General features: G+C 44.0%; 1 protein-coding gene across 1 annotated transcript; it reads right to left on the bottom strand.

Moving 5' to 3' along the window:
- Positions 1-46: 46 nt before the first annotated feature.
- ANKRD13C (ankyrin repeat domain 13C) lies at positions 47-18,825 on the bottom strand. Its single transcript, XM_065737559.1, has 13 exons — positions 18,226-18,825; positions 13,017-13,058; positions 10,032-10,136; positions 9,617-9,702; positions 8,671-8,716; positions 7,509-7,575; positions 5,823-5,967; positions 4,958-5,089; positions 3,942-4,103; positions 3,172-3,251; positions 1,801-1,899; positions 1,113-1,213; positions 47-334 (listed from the first exon to the last, which is right to left on the bottom strand). Exons 1-13 carry the CDS (start codon positions 18,596-18,598, stop codon positions 204-206), a joined length of 1,569 nt encoding a protein of 522 aa, XP_065593631.1. The 5' UTR covers positions 18,599-18,825; the 3' UTR covers positions 47-203.
- Between the last annotated feature and the right edge of the window lie 2,403 nt (positions 18,826-21,228).

Raw genomic sequence — 21,228 nt, 5'->3', positions numbered from 1 at the left:
GCCAGCCAGGAGCTAACCAGCTGCCCACGGCACCACACTTCTCATCCGATGCACATTCCCTTTGCCTCTGGATTAGTAAGTTCATCCCTTTCCCTTAGGACCCACTTCTTTATCTACACCTGTGGGCTATTTGCATCCATCTGCTCTCGCTGTGGTACGCTGGTATTGTTATGCTGTTATTCACCATTGACCTTCCAGTTCAGCTAGAGATCAGGGAAGCGGCTCGGGTCCTCCTTGTAGTCGTCAGGAATTGTGAAGATGGATTCATCAAACTCATCGTAACGGAACTCCTGAAAAGTCACAGTGGCTGTGATGGTGGGAAACACGGGAATATCTAGATGGGAAGCACAACAGCACAGTGAAGGCAGAGAAATCAAGGCTTACCGATCATCACCAGCAGTTACTGAATGATTCTGAAGGCCAGGCTCACTTACCATGGACAAGTCTAATATTTAAAAAGAGGGATTTGAAGAGGAACTCCAGAACACCCTGAACCGAGTAGGAAACACCACCAGTTTTTTTTACTGAGTTGGGTAATGTAATCATTTCAAGGGCTCTCCTTTTTCACTGCAGAATAATAACGTGGAAATGAAGGTGCTGCCAACACACAGATTGATCTGTCAGCACATGGAAGGATGAGATGAGGAGAGATAACCCTGCCGTGCTGCTGTTTAACCTGGCAGGCAGCTGACCAGCACACAGCTGCCTGCTCACAGGGGAGGAAAGGGAACAGAAAAGTGCTGGGTTGAGATAGGGACCATTTCATTTGAAAGCTGAGCAAATCCACATGTAAAAATGAGTCTCTTAAGATGACTCACAACTACGATCATCCTTTAATGCAAGGAAACTTCAGCTTATCTGCTGCTCTTAGAACGAAGCCCTAGCAGCATCAGGAAGGTGCCAGTGACAGAGCTGGACTCCTGCTAGGACTGCTCTCCTCTGAGCTTCACATTGCCTCTTTCAACCCAAACGTTCCTTGCAGTAATGTAACCACGTTCCCCTGAGGTCTACAACAACACTCTGTTATGTAGGAGCTCTTCTCCAGAACTCAGCAGGCCTCCTGAGCACGGCACTGCTGGAACACAAAGCCACAGATGTGAGAGCAACCTTACCTAGTTTTACAGGAAAGCCTGGTGGAAGCTTCATTTGAACAAATTCTCTAAGTTTGTTAAAGTGCTTGAAGGGTGCAATTACTTCTAAAACATTCAATAATCTGCAAAAGGAGAATGACATTCATTACAAATCGTTTCCCAAAGTAGCCCAGAGAGCAAGGTGATAAAAGGGCTCTGAAGAACTGCAGCATGTCCATCACGTGTCCCTAGAGCTCAGCATCAGCGCTGCCACTTTCAGGTCGTGGTGACACACTCTGCTGCTGTGTGAGTACAAAGGGGCACTGAGGCCTCTCGTCTCCACTCTACAAAAGGCACTGAAGCACAGAGCCCCACACCCACTCCTCCAAAGGTGAGGATCTCAATGTGGTTCTGTACGGATCTGGAGACCAGAACTTTGTGCAGAACCTTGTCAGGGGAAAGAACGTTTCTGTACTGCATTGGGCAGGGGAGCATCGTGCTGAGTTAACAGACCCGGCCAGAGCTCAGGTGTCATCACACAACAGAACCACTTGGCCCCTCCAGGAGCAGGCAGCGAGGTCTGTGACTGCCAGAGGTAACTTCCTCAGCAGCATGACTGTGGCTGGCAGCTTTAAACTGCTGAGGTCTCCACCTGAAGGCGGGCAGAGCTGTGCAGTCAGGGCACAGTGACAGTGCTCACCCCACCAGCACCACCACGACTCGCACTTACGATTCGATTCCTAAGGGGAATTCCTGGCTCATCGCTATCGTTGCTTTGAAGGTTTTCTTGCTTTCTTTGCAGACCAGTTCTCTACCCAGATGAGGAGCTCTGGATGGGGAAGGGAGAAAGACAAAGTCAGGTTTTCCCCATCACTGCAACTTCAGCCTTAAAGAAGAGTTAAGACTCAGTTTTGAAAACCTCAGTAAAGATCCTCCACAATAAAACAGGCTGTGCACAGTGAACAGGGGCTGACAGCCCTCTGAACTTAGATCTCTGTGAGTTCTGCTAACCTTGGAGACGAGTCAGGATCAGGGAAAAGAAAAAGTTACTCCACATGAGCACTCCATTAATAATCACTACTGAAAGACCTGACCATTACCTAGAAACACAAGCACCACTTGGTTCCAGGCACTGGTTAAAATGGCCTACACGTGAACAAAGCATCCAACTCAATTAGAAAGCACTGAGCTCGTCTCACAGGTTAAGCTGGAAGCAATCTCTGAGGAAGCAGAAATGTTACCCTGCTGTCCCCAGAGGGCAACAATGGAAAACACAGAACACAAAACAACTGTCTATCCTTCTGCTGTTACAGAAGGTAACAAACCTCACTGTCCTTCAATTCAGAGCATCTAGAAATCATCTTCCACTGAACACCCTCCTGGTAAGTTACTAGTTCTCCCTTTCATTAAAATAGACATACATGCTCTTGTATGCTGTTCCAGCATAACCTACTTACTGTGCTTGAACACTTACTCCATTTCAAAAACTGAAAACTAGTGAAAAAAAAATCCATGTATCTTTTCAGTAAGCCTGTACTGTAATATTAATCTTCCCTGGTAACACTTGACTACAGGATAACCTATAGCATCTGTGGAGTCACACCTTCTACCATTTACTTCTGGGCCCTTCCACATGCAACAGAGCTGGATGACATTCAAGTCTTGGCAGTAAACTCAACCACTTGGATCTGTTACAAACGAAGCTTCTATAAATGAATTGAAAATGTAACTGCTCACTGCTCACGTAGAGGAGAGCACTTGCACAAAGCTGGTTAGTACAAGGAGCTCTGTATGTCACTGTGTACCAGCAGTGTGCATTTTCACACAGGGACCCTCATTAAATTGTAAGCTCTTCCTTCACACGTGCAGAATCAGACTGCTTATTACCATCATAAGAGAAGCTCAGTGAATTACAGAAATGAATGTGACAGGAAATCCTTCCATAAAGCCAGCAGCTAAGAGGGGTGTACTTTCCATCAGGTGAAATCCCAAGCTGGAGGTGCGTGCCACCCACTGCTCTTATCATTGGCTGATGGGATAACCTTGCTTATGCGTACTGCTGTCAGCATGGGAGCTGATGGCAACAGAACAAGCTACTTACTTTCCATTTTCAGCAGATATGTACTCCTCCCACGTAATGGTATTGGGTGACGGTGGAGTCAGGGACTGCCGGCGGACGGGCTGCTCAGAGAAACACGTCTTAGCACTTATCTTCCCTCACTTCTCCTACAGTTTTACTATTCAAAAGGTGCACTCAGTTTGCAGCTGAAACTTCCCGTGGCTTTTCTACCTCTTACACTCTGTTTGGATACTACACCCAAACAGTACGGCTGGCTGCTGTAGTGCATCAGTAATCAGTTCATTCAAGCGCCTCAATGACAAGTAACAAAGCACAGCTCACACACAGATCAATCAGCCCTGCCTAAAAGGCCTGCATGCCTGTTCCCAGATGATGTCTGGCTCATTCTGAATAGCTCTCAACTTCGTGGTGATAATAACAGCCTCAATCTGTTTTAATGAAGCTAAATGAAAATGCAATTAAAAGAAGAACCAGGAAGACCATTCTAGACAATAAATATTTGGTCTAAAGAAATTGAAGTGGTGCGCCACAGCTAAAAACATCTCTTGTATTAAGAGACAAATTAACTGAAATATTCAAGACAAGAAATGTCTCAGTAAGTGCAGTAATCAGGACAGTCCACAAACAGATGAGCAGGACTACATTTGCAGGTCATATTGTTTTAAAATTATGACAACTACAATAGAACAAATACCATTTATCAACCTTGCTACATCACTCACGAGAAAGCTCATGTATTTTTATTCTCTCATGCAACAATTCACACACTGAAAAGAATGCTGCAAGTATACCTCAAAGTTTTGTTCCATTAAGTTGCCACCTTTACTCAGGCTCTCCATGATAGCTTTATTTCGAAGAATATCCTCCTCACTGAGATGTTCTCTTCTTTTTCTTGATTCTAATACGAGTCCATTAACCAGGTAGAAATCTGCCAGAAAGTTTCCTACTCTTTCCTGTAAGAAAGCAATTAGACACTGAAGAATCACAGAAGCTAAAATAAAACCACTTAAATCCTTCTACGAACAAACAATTTAATGCAGCATGGTGAGATCAGGATTGAAATGTTTTAATGTAAATTAAACCTATGTACAAAGTCATTTTCCCAGAAACTGCTATTTTCTGTCATTGGAAACGAAATGAGAAAAGACTTTAAGAATCTGAGAGGAGACAAGGGAAGCCCTACTACAAACCCCTGCAATAAGTTGTGTATTTTACACACTTAGAATATAGATTTCTGGTATCATGAAAAGAAAAAAAAAAAAACTAAGTCAGCAGAAAACCTGTGGTGAATGGCACTACCTGACATCCGTCAATACAAAACCCTCTAGAGCTACTCACAAAAAAGCAAGTTCCTGCATCAAAAGGTGGATGTTTCAATGTTTTCACAGCTGAGAATTTGTGCCCTGAACAGAATGACAACACCAGAAGAAATACGCAAAGCAAAACGTAGCCAGAATGCTTTCATCCTCCTGCACCTCACAGACACAGGGACATGCAGAACCCTTAAGTAAATCCTGGGATGGCTTTTCACTATGCACACGGTGCTGGGACAAAGCCACTTCAGCAGTGTTTCTCCACACACCCTTCAGCTGTAGTTGGCTATTTTTTTCCAAGCTACCATTCACTTAGGAAGGCATTCCACCAGGCACACTGTGTGACAACTGTGGGGACAGGGGAAGCCATTTTTCTACTCCATCCTGAGCACCTTATCCTTCCACTCCTCCCTTTCTTCCCAATCACATTTCCACACGACTGCCTGAACTATTTCACCTCCAGCAATGCAGCCTGAAAACTCCCTTCAGCTTACTGTTTTGTCTTCTCGAAAAAGCCATCCTGTTTGGGCACGTGTGAAGGTGATAGATTTGGTTGATAACGTTGCTGAGTAAATATCACTGCTCATCAAAATGTCGACCTCTTCCTCTGTTTCCATCTCAGATTCCTACAAGGAAGATTACCAATTAAGTGTAGAAGTTAATGATAATGATCAAACCTTTCCCTTTTTTAAATAAATAGTTAAACAAAAATGGAAATCAATAAACAAACTCCTTTGGCACTTCCCCAGAAGTAGCACTTCCTGAATTTCCAACCTGCCTCGTGGAAGCTCTGACCAACTGGTTCCCAAATCATTTCAGCTTAAATATTAAAGCAAATGAAGTGTCCAAACGTGATTTACCCAGGCTCACCACCAGCCACACCCCCACAGAAACCCTTCTTAAGCAGACAGAGCTATAAACACAAGTCTGACCAAATACAAGGGCTCCAACAAGTAAGACCCTGCACTGTTCACAACTGAATTGGCCACAGAGTGACTAAATGCAAAGCAGTGGCAAGCAAGTTTGAAAAATCTACTTGAGGACACCTGAATTATGCTCACAGCAAATACTAAAAGCAGAATGCTTCAAAATTTAAAATGTATTTATCCACTCCACCCAGAATGACCCTGTATTTTCCAATACATTCACATTCTCTTCTCTCCAATTTATCAGTTCATATTAAAAAGCTGCTTTTCATAATAAAATCTTAAAAGCTTGTATCAGCTGAACAAAAATTTAGTTTGCATTTCCTTGGAGTCTGGGTCTTTTTAGAGGCACACCTTATTTAGCAAATTCAGACTTCTGATGCTAAGTGAAAGGTTGAGGTATTCCACACCCTGCATTCACACAGACCCTTACCTCGTGATGTATTCGCTGGTAAACTTTTTGTTCATTGTCTAAAACTACAAAAGATTCAGAGGGTGCTGCATCACCATTAAAAATGAAGCTTAAATCCCCTCGTTGGCACTTCATGTCAGTAAAATCTATGAGAGTTGTGTCCAGCCTGTGAAAATACACCAGAACATTAAAGGAAGGTACCCACAGACAGTCACGTATGCTGACCAGTAAGCTCTGCCTTCAAGCAGAAGCTTTTGATCATTATTTGTATTTATTTATTGGCACAAACAATTTAAACAAGCAAATTAAGGTCCAAGTATTCAGAGAGCATTCCATGATTTAAGCCTGGATACAGAAATAAAAACTTGGTAAAGTACACTCCCTGGGTTTCACGTCCTGCCTACCATCGAGTTGGACAGGGAGCTGACCTCTGAGGGCCACCTAGGGCCCTTCCAACTCTAAGATTCTTTGATTCTTTGAAAATACAGTCTACTTTTATGCCAACCTCATAGAGTAAGTGCCATCTATACCTTCATATTGCATTTTCACTATCCACTATATACATGCACAGTGTTTACTAAAGAAAACCAGCAGGAGAACGTGAGAAATAATGTAGCCAGTATATGCTACAGACTGAGAAATGTACTCCCAGCAGCAAACATCTGCTGCAGGCAGCAGCCTCAGAGCCCAGCAGCCCTGCTAAGATGTGACTGCAATTATGGAGAGGAGGAAGAAACAGTCTGGATTCTCATTTGAAAAATTTTAGTTACTGTTGCTATTTTCTTCCCCACCTCACCAACAGAAAGGAAATGCTCCTGCTGAGCTGCAAATCAAGAGCTGGAGCTGAGAACAAAGATCTCTCTAGCAACTCACATGCGTTATTGCTAGAGCATTTCCTTCTTTGTAGAAGTTGGTTAAAGAGCTGAATTCAGCAGCCACTGCAGTTCTAAATGGTGATTGCTTAGTACTCATCATGTACTGGCCTCTGAATTCACAAAAGAATCTGCAGTTACTTCCTCTGAGTGCCAGCCTCAGCTCCCTGCTGCGTGAGCAAAACAGAAATGAGAAGGAAAAGAAATGGCCTCAATGGACTCAAACCTAACCTAAGAAATCAAGATTATAACATGCCTATGCTAAAAAGCTGCAGTAAGAAACAAAAAAGTTATAACCTTCTGAATCTTAACTTTATTTTCTCACATTAAAGTTTAGCAATCAAAATGGAAAAGACATCTGAGTCCAAAATCCCAACCCAAGGCAGCTGAACAGCCAGGCTCAGCACGAGTCCAGGAACCTGCAAACCTTTCACAGTGCTCATTTTAAGAGGAGAAGCTGCATCCCTCCCCTGCACCACGTTGCCTGGAGCAGCACTTCTCTGAAAACTCACTTATTTGAAAACCTGTGCTACAAATATCAAATTCCTACTCTTCCACCAATCACTGCCCAACTGCATGGAAGACTCCATGCACCAGACATAACTGGCATTGCCTCATGTGAAGTGACTCAGGAATTAAAGCTAACTTCAAACTAACAAGTAGAAAAAGATTGTAGATGAAAGCACTTCCTGCCTCCAGGCACCTCTGCACCAACACAAGGGCGTTTCACAGGCATTTGCAAGCATGACCTCCTTCAGACCACGTGAAGCCAGCTTTTTCACCAGCAGGCAGATATCTGTGACTCAGAAAACCCAAACTGCAAAGCAGTGCTTACCTGATATTTATACCTTGTTTGTGTATTTTACACGCGTCAGAAGGCAGAATTCGGGAAAGTAAAGGCACTAGAAGGAGGTGGAGAGAGATATTGGACAGTTAGAACACTGGGGTTTCTCTGCAAGGTGCTCTGAGTAGAGCTGTACCCCACCTTGAATTTCAACGTGGTGTAATGCAGAAATACAGCACATCCATCCTCCTTCATAATCTCAGCACAGGCACACTACCATCATGCCTGTCCAGTAACTAACTGCAGAACTGACACACACTTGTACAGAACACCACCAGCACCAGAATAAAACTCAAAGTGTCCTCATTTTAAATGAGCTAAACGTTATATAAATTCCAGTAACCTCTCTTCTAACTGTCTGGAATTTTAATTCTGCACTGGATATTTTATGTCAATATTATGCCAGCTGAAAGCCCAGGTACAATTAAAGAGGAGCAAACACAAGCAGAAGCCAAATCCAAAGCATGAAGGTTTTAAACCTCAGGAAATGTTAAACTACCGGAGGAACTGAGTCAGCCCAGTGTTAGGAGCTGATATGCAGCTGATGCAGCTGTGCTTATTTTAAGAAGCACCACAGCAATAAGAACAGACACAACAGCATTTCAGTGCCTTCTTCAACAGCACTGTGAAGAACTGAGCCAATTCAGAGCAGCAGTGATGAGCACTGATGCACTGCCCAGGGCATCTTTCTCCCCTCAAGAGCGGGTACAAACAAGTGAGTGATGCAAACAAAGGTGTGCTCTCCTGCACAGTGACACTCCTGCAGAAGATGACCACTATGGGCTGGTACCAAGCAATTAAATGCAGCAAGTCCTGTTATCCAGCTGAACTGCTCAAACCACTGCTCTGCAGTGACACCAAATGCCCACATAAAGGCATTTTAATAGAACTGTTTTCTTATGGGTTAATATGGGGAGCTTATTCCCCTCCCATCTCATACTGTGTGCCTAGATTACAGAATTAAACTAAAAAAGTAATCAAAAATAATTCAGGAAAAAAAAGTGTCTGTTCTTTATTTTCAACTTCCATCTTCAGTATAGGATTACTGAATTTTCCAAAACACAAACTAGGAACAAATTTCAGCTTGAGAGAAGAGGTGTGCTGAGGACTGATAGTACTATCTCCCAACAAAAAGGGATATGCAGCCACTTACCCCAGCTTTGAAAATCCCAGTGAAGCTCTAGATAGAAGTCACCTAGCTGGGATGAAAAGAATATGTTAACAGTTTGGTTGACTGTAAAATTTGCTGAAAGTTATGCAAAGCTTGTGTTTTGACAAAAAATACCTTTTCCCCCTCTGATATAAGTACATGAACTCACACAGTAATTAAATGTTTCTGAAGCTTCACCAACAGCAGAATCAGTAATGTTAAACGTGAGTTTCATTTAAGCTACCAATCTCTAATGAATTTTTCTGGAATGAAGTATCACAGCTACTAAGCTGTGAATTTAAAAAATAAATTGTAAATACCTATTCTAAAAGCCTACAGAGTTCTTGGTTTGCTTCAGCTGAACACATCTAATCACATCAAAAACTACATGTCCTGGCTGAAATCAACAAGTCAGGTTTCAGCTAGCAGCACCCACATATACAAATCCTAACTTACATTCTAGAAATACACTTCAGTCATCAGTACTGAAGATTGTTTTACTGTGCTCAAGAAATACTGGCTGCTTCATGCAGAACTAATCTTAACAAAAATCTTTTTCCTTACCAAGCATTAAACAAAGAAACAAAAATAACAATCACCCGTGATTGGTGATGGGACAAAACAGCCAATTAATTCTTCACCAAACCAAGATTTAAAGTAGCCTTAAAAGTCCAATGAAACAAGCACAGATTAAAAACACATTCTTCACCTTGTAGGTTGCAGAGATGACAAAAAGGACTCTCTTACATAAGGACTCTTTCTGTCTGAATTTCTAGAATTGGAAGAGGGAGCATCTTAGGAATGCACATCGTTCTGTGACCCTTCTAAATGGACAACAAGCTTTTTTTCTTTTTTTCACTTTGCTAAAGCATCCTTACTGTATGAACAAGAGCTACCACTTTCTACCATAATCTGTTTTGGCCACCACAGCTGCCTCCAATTTACCTACCTCTTTCAGGGCTTTTAATAATCGAGGTCGCTTTTCTTCAACACTTTCCCTGGACTGCTGTTTAAGCTTCCTTAGGAGTGCTGTAACTAAACAGAAGTTAAACACGAGGTAAACCTATGCTACGTGGTTAACTGCAGGTTAGTGCTGTCATGCAACGGGTTAAAAAAAAGTAATTGACGTTAATAAAGCATTTCATCAGACTTTGGAGTAATGCACTTCAAGTTACAATAATTACAAATTACTCACTATGATCACAGTAGGAAGAAAAGCTTCAGAAACTGCTTATAATATCTTGGTATAATCAACTTTATATTTACTCATATGTGTATACACGTGTAAAAAGACATGTGGGTATGCATGTATATTACTGAACATGAGCCTAGGGATGTGGACAATTCTCCAGCAACGCTCTTACTCATTTGTCTGTCTCCATAGCTGATGGCTTCTGCAAGAGGGCTCCATCCCTGAGCATTTTTCACCTTTACTGGAGCGTTGTGGGCTAAAAGCAAGTGGGCACATTCTGTAACAAAGCAGCAATAATTACTTTCAGTAAGCATTCTGGGTATTGCAATAACGTCATTCACAACAGAGGAAACAAAGGAATCAATAATGAAACACAATATATTGAATATCCACCAGTTGAGGACCATCAAAACAGAGATCCAAATTCTGAACTGAAGCTATAAACAAATTGTGAAAAGGCTTATGAAATTATGTATAGCATTTTCCTATTAAATATGAGCACTGAAAACATAAATGGCAATCAACCAAAATATTTCCTTATGCTTTTTGTTCTTTGTTTGTTGTTAAGATGTACTGTTGCATGTATACGCATGCTCTTCTATATAAAAAATATTTTTAGGTGTTTGTTCCACCACCTCTCTATGTAATGTCTCTCTCTCAGTGTCTGAATAGGTGCAGAACATGCTGTGCAGCAAGCAATGGCTATCCTAGGACTGAGTGCATGCAAGGAGCATGACACTGCACAACTTCTGGGCTTGTGCTCTGCCAGCACAGAGCTCCCCCTGCCATGCACTACATTTTTTGTGCACACATCAATAACAGCATGCCTTGATGCTCTCCTGGCCTCTTAGCAAGTGTATGTTGTGCTAAGACAGCACGTGAACATCCCATGAATGACACGTGAATTCCCTGCATAGTCTCAGCCCAACCTGCACTAACTTCTCTATCTAAGGATAAAAGCTGGTGGTAGAATCAGGAATAGTCCTTAAAATTCAGAAGAGAAGGAATCCTTTGATATTCCCATGTTTTAAACAAGCTGTCCTCATTTTAAATGGCTCCTCCATTTCTAACTACGGTAAGCTTCCTCACCACAACTCATTAAAGTCAACCTGACCTATCTGCAAATGATACAGCAGCATCGAGCTGGAGCTGCAGGCTAAAGAAACATCTCATTATGAGTAAGATGGGCAGGAATTGCAGATAGAGGGACTTCCTGATTCCTTGCCTACAGGTGTTACAGGAAACCTTACCAGTTACTCAAGATGCAAAAATCATGAGTCACCAGCAAACTTGGTGTTAGGAAAGGAAGAGATGCTTTACTGGTGAATACACTATACTTTGTGGTATAAACAAACAAAAGCTCTAACTACTCTGTCCAGAAACATGCAGCAATATTTTCTGCAGTTGCTTAAACAGTGCCTAACGCAATGACAACACTCACATGGAACAGGCATTTACCAGCCAGATCACAGCTGCAGTTAAACAAACAGGATGCCAGTTCACCCTGCAATCCACAAAGGTCTGGCTGTAACGCAGCTACACGCATCACCTCTGGAAAGAAAAGCTGACCTTCAGCATCAGTGAGACAGGCTAACATGACAGCAAAGGCCCTGGGGTTCTCAGAGGATCAAAGACCAAGCAGGAGTGAAAGTCAGAACAGTAAAACCAGGTATTGTTCTTGACATCATATGTGATTAGTTCTGCTCCAGCCAAGCTACATAAAGGCTTACCATAAATATCCCAAGTAATTAAGGGCTTTACACATGGGATGGCTGACAAAGAAGCCAAGAGGTGAGCTACAAAGCAAGATCTCAAATATGCAGCCAAAGAAAAAAGGAGTAACGGGAAGAACTGTTTTTCTTCTCCTTGCTATGCTATGTGCCAGGATAATCAACCAATTTGAAAGCACCAAACAGTAAGGGCTTTTCACCCCAGAGCTGAAACATAAAGTAACCAAATACTTCTTCAAAAGAAGAAGTATTCAACTGTACTGAATTAAAGGTGATAAATTCCTTTCTATCACTTATTATCAGAAGAAACATCTCTGATCAAAGTCATTTTACTTTGGTGATATGATACTGCTGTCGTTAACAGCTCGGCTGCAGAGCAGTACCAGGCACCAGGTGCAGGACTCACACAGCTCACAGAACCAAGCCATTCTTTTTCTTGTTTCAGAAGCGAAAAAGAATTCTACTGTCACGGAGATTTAATCATATTCCAAGTTGCTTTTTTTTCCCCCCTCAGTCTTGAAATATGCCTACTTCAACAGTTTCTATTTCAAGTAGAAATGTGAATCCTTTGTCTTCAAATGCTGCTGTAAAATAAATCCCCCAAGGATCTCTGAAAAGGTGACAGCCATCATGGATCAACAGGCAGCACAGCCTGGTGGGCTGTCCTGGACCCTGCAGAGAGCAGCCAGTCCTGGAACACAAAGATGCAGACCGGTTGTGGGCAGAAATGTGGATCAAGAGAAGAAAGGAGTCTGCAAAAGGCAGGTAAGTGATTACACTTCCACCCATGGAGTCACTTTATTCTAGCCAATATTTTCCTTCTTAATGGGGAAGAAGCTAAAAGGGGTCATTCAAGACCTCTAACAAACAGATCAGTAACAACCACAGTAAAACCATTAACCAGGAAAGTGCTGAAGAAAAACAGCACCACCACACAAACAGGAATCAATAAGCCTCCTGTCAACGGCGTGTTAAAACAGAGATCTGCCTGATGACGCCTCCTGCCTACCCAGACTGAGCATGTCCCACCCCTGTTTGGACACTGCAGAAGACACATGCACAAATGTGCTTGTCTCCACTGCTTAAAGCTGTTTCTTGTTTCACAATCTTCTGTGATATTCCAAGTCCTTCTAACTCTGCAACAAGACAGAAGCTAGTTGCTGCTCCAGGCCCACAAAAGAGTCCAGCTGTCAGAACTTCCTCTCTGCCATTCTCTCCTCCAACCTAGCCCCTCCATTTTGGCCTACCAGGCAGCCCTAACTTCTTTGCAGTTTTCTCTTTCAGATGTGCATGACCTCTACTTTGCAGAAAACTTTCAACAACTTTGAAACACAAAACCACATTTAGAAAAAGAGAACAATCTCTTTTACCCTCGCCTCTAAGTCCTCAGGAAAACATAAAGTAACAGAACTGATGGTTTTACCAACCTTTATGTCCCAACATCACAGCAAGATGCAAAGGAGTGTTTCCTAAAATAAACAGGAAAAAGAAAAGATATTAGACACAACATAACAGAACTCATTGCAGTTCCTTCAGGAGTTTGGACACACAGCTCCAATACTGTGTATTAAGAAACTACACAGCCTAAGGAAGGAGCATGTACATATACGCCAGAGCAGCTTCTAAGCAAGTCCAGCGTATGGTTTCTTGATCACAATGGTTAAAATGAATATAGCTGAAACATCCCATGGGCCAGCAGGGCTTCTTAGTTACTCGGTGGAACCTCTCCAGCCCAAGTGATACAATTCTGTTTTCAAGAGGTGATCACCAAACCTCCGTACTCACGGTCTGAGCAGTATGACATTTTATAGCATGACATATCTAGGGTAAAAGCTTCTCAAAGACATGATACTTATTAAAGTTTTAGGAGCATATTTTATGAATTTTTCAAAGACTGCGTAAAATTTTTACTAACACAGCAATGGACACGTTGCAAAATAAGTCACTTCCCCCTCCAAAAAAACAAACCAATCCAACCATCTACCACCACCTTCTGGTTACTTCAATGCCACGTTTCCAAAGAAAGCTTCCAACATTATTAGCTGATAATAAAAACAAGACTATTTTCCTGGTGACACACGACCCATTTCACACTTCTGCTCTTAGGTACTGAGAGCTGTTTTTCTGGATCATTGCTGCTACCAGAATTCTGATGCACTTTATGTTGGGGGCTCAAGGATATGGAATTCTTCCATTTAACTGCATCACTGTGTGTGTTCAAATGTTTCCTAGCAAAGTTAAGAAAAATTACTTGTAGAAAAGTTTCTTTTGCAATAACAACAGAGCTGATTTTAGAGGTATTTTACAGCATCAAGTTAGTAATATGCGCTTGCTGTGTGCCAAGGGTAGTGCACTGCACATCTCAAAGATGCTATCAAAACATTCATAGATTGCTGTACAAAGCAGTTACCAACATACCACAGTATCATGGAATCTCAGATCAAGATAGGCAAGCTGCCAGAGGCAGAGTTTGTAAGTAGCTTTGAATTAGCTATGCAAAAAAATAAATCACCAAAAATCAGCAGCAAAACAAACCACGCCTTTCAAACACTGCATAAGAAGTGCCATTCAGCTCCAGGACCTACAACAGCTCAGCATATTGGGAAGAAACAACAAAATGAAAGTTAACCAAGCATTTGGCAGCCTTCCTGAGAGATGTGGTGAACCTGCCAGCTCATACATGGGAAATGCAGGTGTGCAATACCACAGCATTTCAGAACTCCTCTGGACGATGCTCTGAGCAACCTGAGCCAACTTTGATGCTGCCTGTTTTGCACAGGATGCTGGACTACATCACCTCCAGAGTGCTCTTCCAGCATAGATTTTACTCTGATTCTCTGATCTTCACAGCAAAAAGCATGCAATTCAAAAACTGAACAGGAAATTTGCAAAGTGAGATAGGGAAAGAAGCACGCACAACTGTCATTACAATAACTGAGAAAGCACAGACATCAGAATCTATCAATTCCAAAATGAAAAATAAAAAACTGTTTGTGAGGAAGGTGCAAAGAAGTAATACGATTCTTGCTGGTCTTAACCAGTGAGACTCTAGCAAAGAGGAGCCTATGATTTCACTGACAACTGTGAGATAATGGCAGAGGTTTGATGCAGCACCACTGGGAGAAGAGTTCCCGGTAAAACTTCAGGGGAGGGAGAAGAAGGAAAGGCAAGGCAAGCACCAAGGAGAGGGGCATCATGGGTCTTGGGAACACCACTGTTCCTATGGCACTCTGCACCAGTCCAGCCTTTTATGACTGCCCAGGACGAGTCCTTCTCAGACACCACTGGATGCAGAACAGCCACACATCCCTGCACCTTTTCATTCTAGCACAAATCCTAAAATACAATTCACAAACCATGTTTAGTTGCTTAAGCTTGGCAATAACAGCTGAGGCTCTAGAACAGTTCCTACCCAGAGCATACAGACGCACTCCAGTTAAAAATTATTTTGATGAAAAAAGTGCTTTTCAAACGATCAGTTTTTCCTACTCAGCACACCTAAAAATGTCTGCCAGAATGGGCACGAGGGCAGGGGAGGGGAGTTCCACTTCTTAGAGCTGCAAGAACAGCTGTAACAGCTCGAGGTGTTCAGTCAGCTACAGCATAACCACTACAAGTACCAAAGACACACGTGGCTTTGCACAGGACAGCTTCTGGTAAGACAAAAGGGGGTGCAACTTCACCATGATATTGTTTACCTACGTGACAGAGCTGTATCTACAGTACTCTTCTTTTTAAGAGGCTGACATACACTTTTGATGACTTCACTGCAATGTAATCATAATTTGATGTGATTGTTGCTAGACTTACTACACTGTGCACGTGGATAGTATAGTACAGCTGACAACAGCTTGATTCACCTTAGAAACAAATCTCACCTATCCCTCCCATCTACAGAAGGGCTCTTCAGTGTCAATAGCTTTGTAAACCAGCATTTATTTTCCCAGCCCAAGTTTAGGCTGAGCAGCCTACAGGGCCTTAACCTGAGACAGCAGTGACACAACAGTGCCTGAAGTCCTGCAGGTCTCCACCAGGCCACGCAACAAAATCCATCCGTACTTTCCTAATGAAGGGTTAGAAGTTGCTCACACATGCAGCACACCTATGAGGCAGTTGAGCGTTTTCTGATAGTGATTCAGCAAGACTTCTCTATTTCAGAAACAACTATTTTCTTCAGAAAATACCTTTAAGCTTTCAAATGTGCATTACAGCAAAAATAAAAGTAATCTAAAACATACACAAGCTTCTGTCTTTTAGAAGAATGATAGTGGTCTTACCAACAAGTAATGCTTTATTTGAGGTTAATTCAGAGAGCTAGCCAGGCTGCACTCTATTTATTAATACAGCCAGAGTTTGTTTTATCAGAACACTGTGAGTATAACGATCTACAGGACATGGCTTTTCTACTTCACCACATACTAAAAATAGAACTGAATGATAAACAGTAATTGTTACTAGAAGTTCTTCCTCTTTTCCCTGTCACTTCCTTATCATGCTCTAGGACTCTTTGGGCTTACTTTGGAGTACAATCATAAGCTAAAGCTATCTATGCCAAATAACTCACAATTCAAATACATAAACAAGTGACAGATGGATTCATGCAGAAAGAAAACAATAACAAGGAAGTAATAGTCAGGCCTTTGGTATGTCAGGGCACCAAGGGTTTGGTTTTGTTGTTGTTTTCTGCTTTTGTTTTGGATTGGTTTGGGTGTTTTCTTTTTTTTTTTTTTTTAATTTAATAGCAAGAGAACAGTGAAAGAAAAAAATTTGGAGGAAGATGGGAGAGAAATGCACACTGTTCCTACTGTAAACAGCAGCGACAACGAAGAAAAGTCCACTAAAAATATGCATACACTATAAAATATATATAAACATACATTAAAAATGGTATCAACATTTGTGGTAGACATTGAAGATGACAGTTCAGCAAAGATGGACAATTAAGTGCCCCCAAAGTGCAGACACTAAACTTACAGCGATGAGGTGTTTGATAAGGAACGGGAAGGACGTAGGGAAGAAGGCAGCAGGAGGCATAAAGGGGGAAGGTTTCCTTCCAAGCCTGTTGCTTTCATTCTACCAGACTTTGCTGCAGCTCTCGGAATGAAGATGACAGGATAAATATATCTGTAGCTATATTTATAGCAGGCTACTTAGAAAAATGTTATGACAGTTGTAAGAAATGCTCCTTCCTATCTCTACTGAGAAAACCGAGCTGTAAGCTACTCCAGCAAACGCCAGTTTGTGCTTCAGAGTGCTCTACATTACTGTGGAGATGGTCTTAAACTTCAGTTATGTTATTCTTCCCATCGTACCAATCCTAAGATTCCCCTGTATTACTATTTGGTTTTATTTTACACAGTACAATTAAGTGAAACAAAGGGAACATTTATCTCTTCATCAGAGAAAGACAGTAACTCTACCCTTTAATCACAACTTGTCCAGACACCACATGCAGTATGACTTACACTCTCCTGCAGAAACGTATCATCTTACTCTGGAAAAAGGCAGGAAACACAGAGACGAAAGCTAACCATGAAACTTCAGCTGACTTGACAGGCCAACTTATTTTATAACGCCAAACATTCCCCACATTAAAATTTAAAATGCCCTAGCAAGGCTTTGAATAGTTACACATTTTAAAGTAATGTGAGGCTCATGTTTTCCTACTTCTGTTACTTTAGCTTCTATGTCCAAAGCAAGTAGGAGAAACAGATGGCAAGTTTTTGCCTCTTTCAAATCCCAAAACTACATATATTTTTCGTGTTGTTAATTTTTGTTTAAGCTGAGGGAAAACCTAAAGATAACCCCACCAACAGCCAGAGGAGCCACTCCCAAGTGTCCCTTAAGTCTTGCCATCTCTAAACGTGAACAGGTGACACATCACACACACAATAAATAAATAATTTAAAAAAAAACAAAAAAACCCAAGATAATAAAAAAAAGGGTTCTTGCAAAAACGCGTCTTCAGATGTGAAGCAGGACGTTGTAAGAGGAAGTTCTTCCAGGACAGCACAAACAGCAGCAATGCACTCGTTCCTATTAGTGACATCCAGGGTAACCCTTGTGATAGGTATGGCCACACTGCTCTGCAGAAAGGGATCATTACAGCTCCCACCACCGCTAACTACTCAAACCTCAAGGAAGATAAATGTGCCATTAAAAATAGAAACATTCAGGTCGGAAAAGCCCTCTGTGATGTCCAATCCATGCTCATCCCACCCCCTCCCATCCCTCAGTGCCACATCCCCACAGCCCTGAACACCCCCAGGGACGGTGACCCCCACCCCAGGGCAGCTGTGCCGGTGCACCACCACAGCCCACACCTCACAACCTTCCTCACGAAGGAACAGATGCGAACTTGAGCTAAGCAGAAACGACAGACATGCCACGACACCAAAGCCTAATGAAACTTTCTAAAATATGTCAGGTGAAGGAAAAAGCAGCTCACGCAGAGCAGAAAGGACACGGCACACACCAAGCGATGCTGCTGGGCCCGGTGAGCCCCGCAGGTCCATCCGTCAGGTTCATCCATTGAAGCAACTCCCCACGGAGGGAAGGAAAAGGAAGGGAAGGGAAGAAGGGAAGGGGCACCGTCCGCTCCCGGGAGCCCCGAGCACGGCCTCGCCCGCCGCTCACCGTGGCTGTCTTTCTGGCCGATGCCCTGCGTGCGGATGAGCGCCGACAGCCGCCTCACGTCCCCCTTGAAGACGCACTCGTGCACGGGGAAGTGCGCCGGGCACCGCTCGGGCTCCGCGGCCGGGCCCGTCCCGCCGCCCGCCGGGCCCCCCTTCAGCGGCAGCCGCTGCTGCTGGTGGTGGTGGTGGTGGTGATGGTTGCTGAAGATGCGGTGTCCCCCGGCTCGGCCGCCTTTGCCGCCGCTCCCGCGTCCCCCGGTGAAGATGGCTCCGGGCGCGGCGGCCGCCTCCTCCTCGCCGGGCCCCAGCAGGTCCCCGTCCTCCTTGCTGGGTTTGTGGTCCCTGCGCAGCGAGCGCAGCTTCTCGCCGGTCATCGCCGGCGGCGGCCCCGCGGGCGGGGAGGTGGGGGGGCCCGCCGGGAGTCAGGCCGCGGCCGGAGGGACGAGGCGCTCAGAGCCGCGGCGGCGAGTCCCGTCCCGTCCGCATCCCCCGCCTCAAACAGCCGCGGCGCTCAGGAGCCCTACGCCCGCCCACCTCCGTCCGACGGCTCCCGCCCGCGGGGCCCCGCTCAACGGCCCGGCGCCGCCGCCATCTTGGCCGGCTATTCCCGCGAGACGGCGGCGCGGGACGAGACTTGGCGGCACCGCGAGACTTGGCGGCGCGGGACGAGACTTGGCGGCACCGCCTCTGAGCTGCGCTGTGACGCTCCGCCGCCCCCAGCTCCGCCTGCCCACAGCCCACCCGTGACCTCAGCGCCGCCCGGGATGGGGCACCCACAGCTCGGGGCAGCAGCGCTACGGCCTCACTGCCTCTGTGTGAGCAAATCCCCCCTCTGACCCAGATCCCCTCTTTTTTAGCTTAAAGCCATTCCCCCTTCTATCCAGCCATGTGCAATGCCGTTCTGCTCCTGTTCGTCAGCTCCCCTCGAGCACTGAAGGCAGCAGTGAGCTCTGCTCCCTGAGTTCCCTCAGCTACAGACTGATTCCTTCCAGGTCCGGCTGTGGGGAGGCAGGCTGGCCCCAGCGGTGGCCTGGTTTGAGGTTCAGTTACTCAGCTATGGGCTGAGTGTCCACTCTTGCTGCGTGCCAGAGCTGCACACAAACCACACAATGCTGCAATAAGTGAGAAGCCATTTCACCTCCCTTGTAAAGAGCACAGGGTGACTACTGGTTACAAAAGGTCGAGTGGCTCCATACAACATCAGCTCCTCGAATCACTGCTCTTGCACGCTGCTTCTGTGAATCCTCTTGTGAAACAGGAGAACGGGATAGGCTGCTGATGCTGTTCTGAGCTCAGTCCCTTCGCTACTTGGCCGTGTTTGTGGCTGTTCCATTCACCAAGGGAAAGGGAAGTCGAAGGGACAAAGCCAGCAAGATGTGTGACTGAGAAGAAGGAGGTTTCCTGGAGAATGCAGGGATCTGGAAAATGGTGTCAGGGGACAGAGAGCAGTTGTCCTGTCCCTATGTCAGTACTTGCAGATGCATAACTGTGTTATAAAGCAGCTGCATTACACAGGACTGGCGCTTCCCAAAAGCTGCTTCTTCAGCAAGCACTTACAGTGGTGCAGTGAATCATTTAGAGAATGAGGATGTGTCGCATCCCAGCAGGACCGCAGTTTTTACCAGTGATTCCAGGGAAGACAACCTGCAAGTTGTCAGAAAAGCTGGCTCTGCAGCGATGAGCAGCCTACCTTTCTGGATGCCCTCTTTCTTTACTCAGTTTGCGTCCTATTTTGTGACTCAGAATAATTCTAGAAGGAGATAAGAACTATAAAATGTGATTTTTGTACCTATGTCGTCAGTGACAGCACAGCAGCTTCTGGCGTGGGTATTTATAATTCTAACAAGGAATTCTAAATAAGTCAACAGATCACTTCATTCTTTGCTCTTTCCTTAAGATTTGTCTGGCTTTCCTTACTTTTAGAGGGAATTAAGATCCATTTACCAACAGAATTATTGGGGGTGATGCTGTTGGTGCTGTTAGGCGACCGCTGCTGGCAGTTCTGATGTCTCTCCTCTATTCTTCAGTGCAGCACAAGGGTCTGTTTGCATGTATAGTTGTTCTCTGTGGGGGTGGTGTGCTAGCTTGACTTTTGGCTGGTGCTTCCTAAGCACTGGAAGCTTCAGATTGCACTTCTAATTACTGAAGGCCAGCAATGAGTAGACAGAGGCGTGAAGTCACTGTTTACCAGCTTATTAGGGAGTCCCTTATTCAGTCCAGAAAAATAATGAATGCATTACTGATGGAAGCTGCTCTGAGGAAACAAGTTGGTAGTGAATCCAGATGTCCTCTCTCACTGGGGCTGTACTGAGCCGCGGTTAGACGTTTAGAAACCCTTGAGAATGTTTGTCTGTTTAACAACTTGACTTTGGCTTGTTTATACTCTCTATCTTCCTGAATTACTTCAATAGCCCTCTTGCTAGATAAAAGTAATAGGACCAGATAATGTGACTGCAGAACTGTATTTTCTACACCGTGAGCCTATGGACACTCCACTTATGGAATTTCTCAAGCAGGAAATAAATAATGGAGATGTAATTTCTCATGGGTATGTGCCTCTAGGAACAATGCCAGCTTGTGTAGGAAGTAAAGGAATGGGTCAAAAAATAGGGAGGTATGAAAAGTGAAGGCAACATTTTTTCAAAGCCCAAAGGTAGGCAGAGAATGATGATGACACATGGTAGGTATCCATACTCATTTCTTCCAGCTGTGTCTAACAGTAGTGCTTGAACTTGTAAGGAGTGCTGAACGGGGTCCTGAAAGCACTGAGGAGTGCTCTCCTGACGCATTTTTTCCTTATTTCCACACGGCAACATGAAAATAAATGAGATCCAGGTGGGCAGTGAGTGGAATTTGCCAGCTCGGAAAAATTAACCTGCTTTTCTGAGGTGTTCAGAATGACTGACTTGAGAGACGTGCTGGAGAGCAAGACATTCCTCAGAGAGACAAAGGCCACTGAAAAAAATGACGTTTCAGAGGTAAAGGTAGGTAAGAAATGTTCAGA

This window comes from Cyrtonyx montezumae, unplaced genomic scaffold (genome assembly GCF_038088225.1).
Source record: "Cyrtonyx montezumae isolate F1298 unplaced genomic scaffold, pur_monq_1.0 scaffold_1, whole genome shotgun sequence".
Taxonomy (NCBI): Eukaryota; Metazoa; Chordata; class Aves; order Galliformes; family Odontophoridae; genus Cyrtonyx; species Cyrtonyx montezumae.
The sequence above is the reverse complement of the archived record's forward strand: the minus strand, read 5'-3'. Positions and strand labels throughout refer to the sequence as shown.

Coding starts and splice junctions, on each gene's coding strand:
- ANKRD13C (XM_065737559.1), bottom strand. CDS start 18,598: ATGACCGGCGAGAAGCTGCGCTCGCTGCGCAGGGACCACAAACCCAGC. Junction 13,059..18,225: donor CGGCCAGAAAGACAGCCACG/GTGAGCGGCGGG, acceptor TGTTTATTTTAG/GAAACACTCCTTTGCATCTT. Junction 9,703..10,031: donor CTATGGAGACAGACAAATGA/GTAAGAGCGTTG, acceptor ACTTCTGTTTAG/TTACAGCACTCCTAAGGAAG.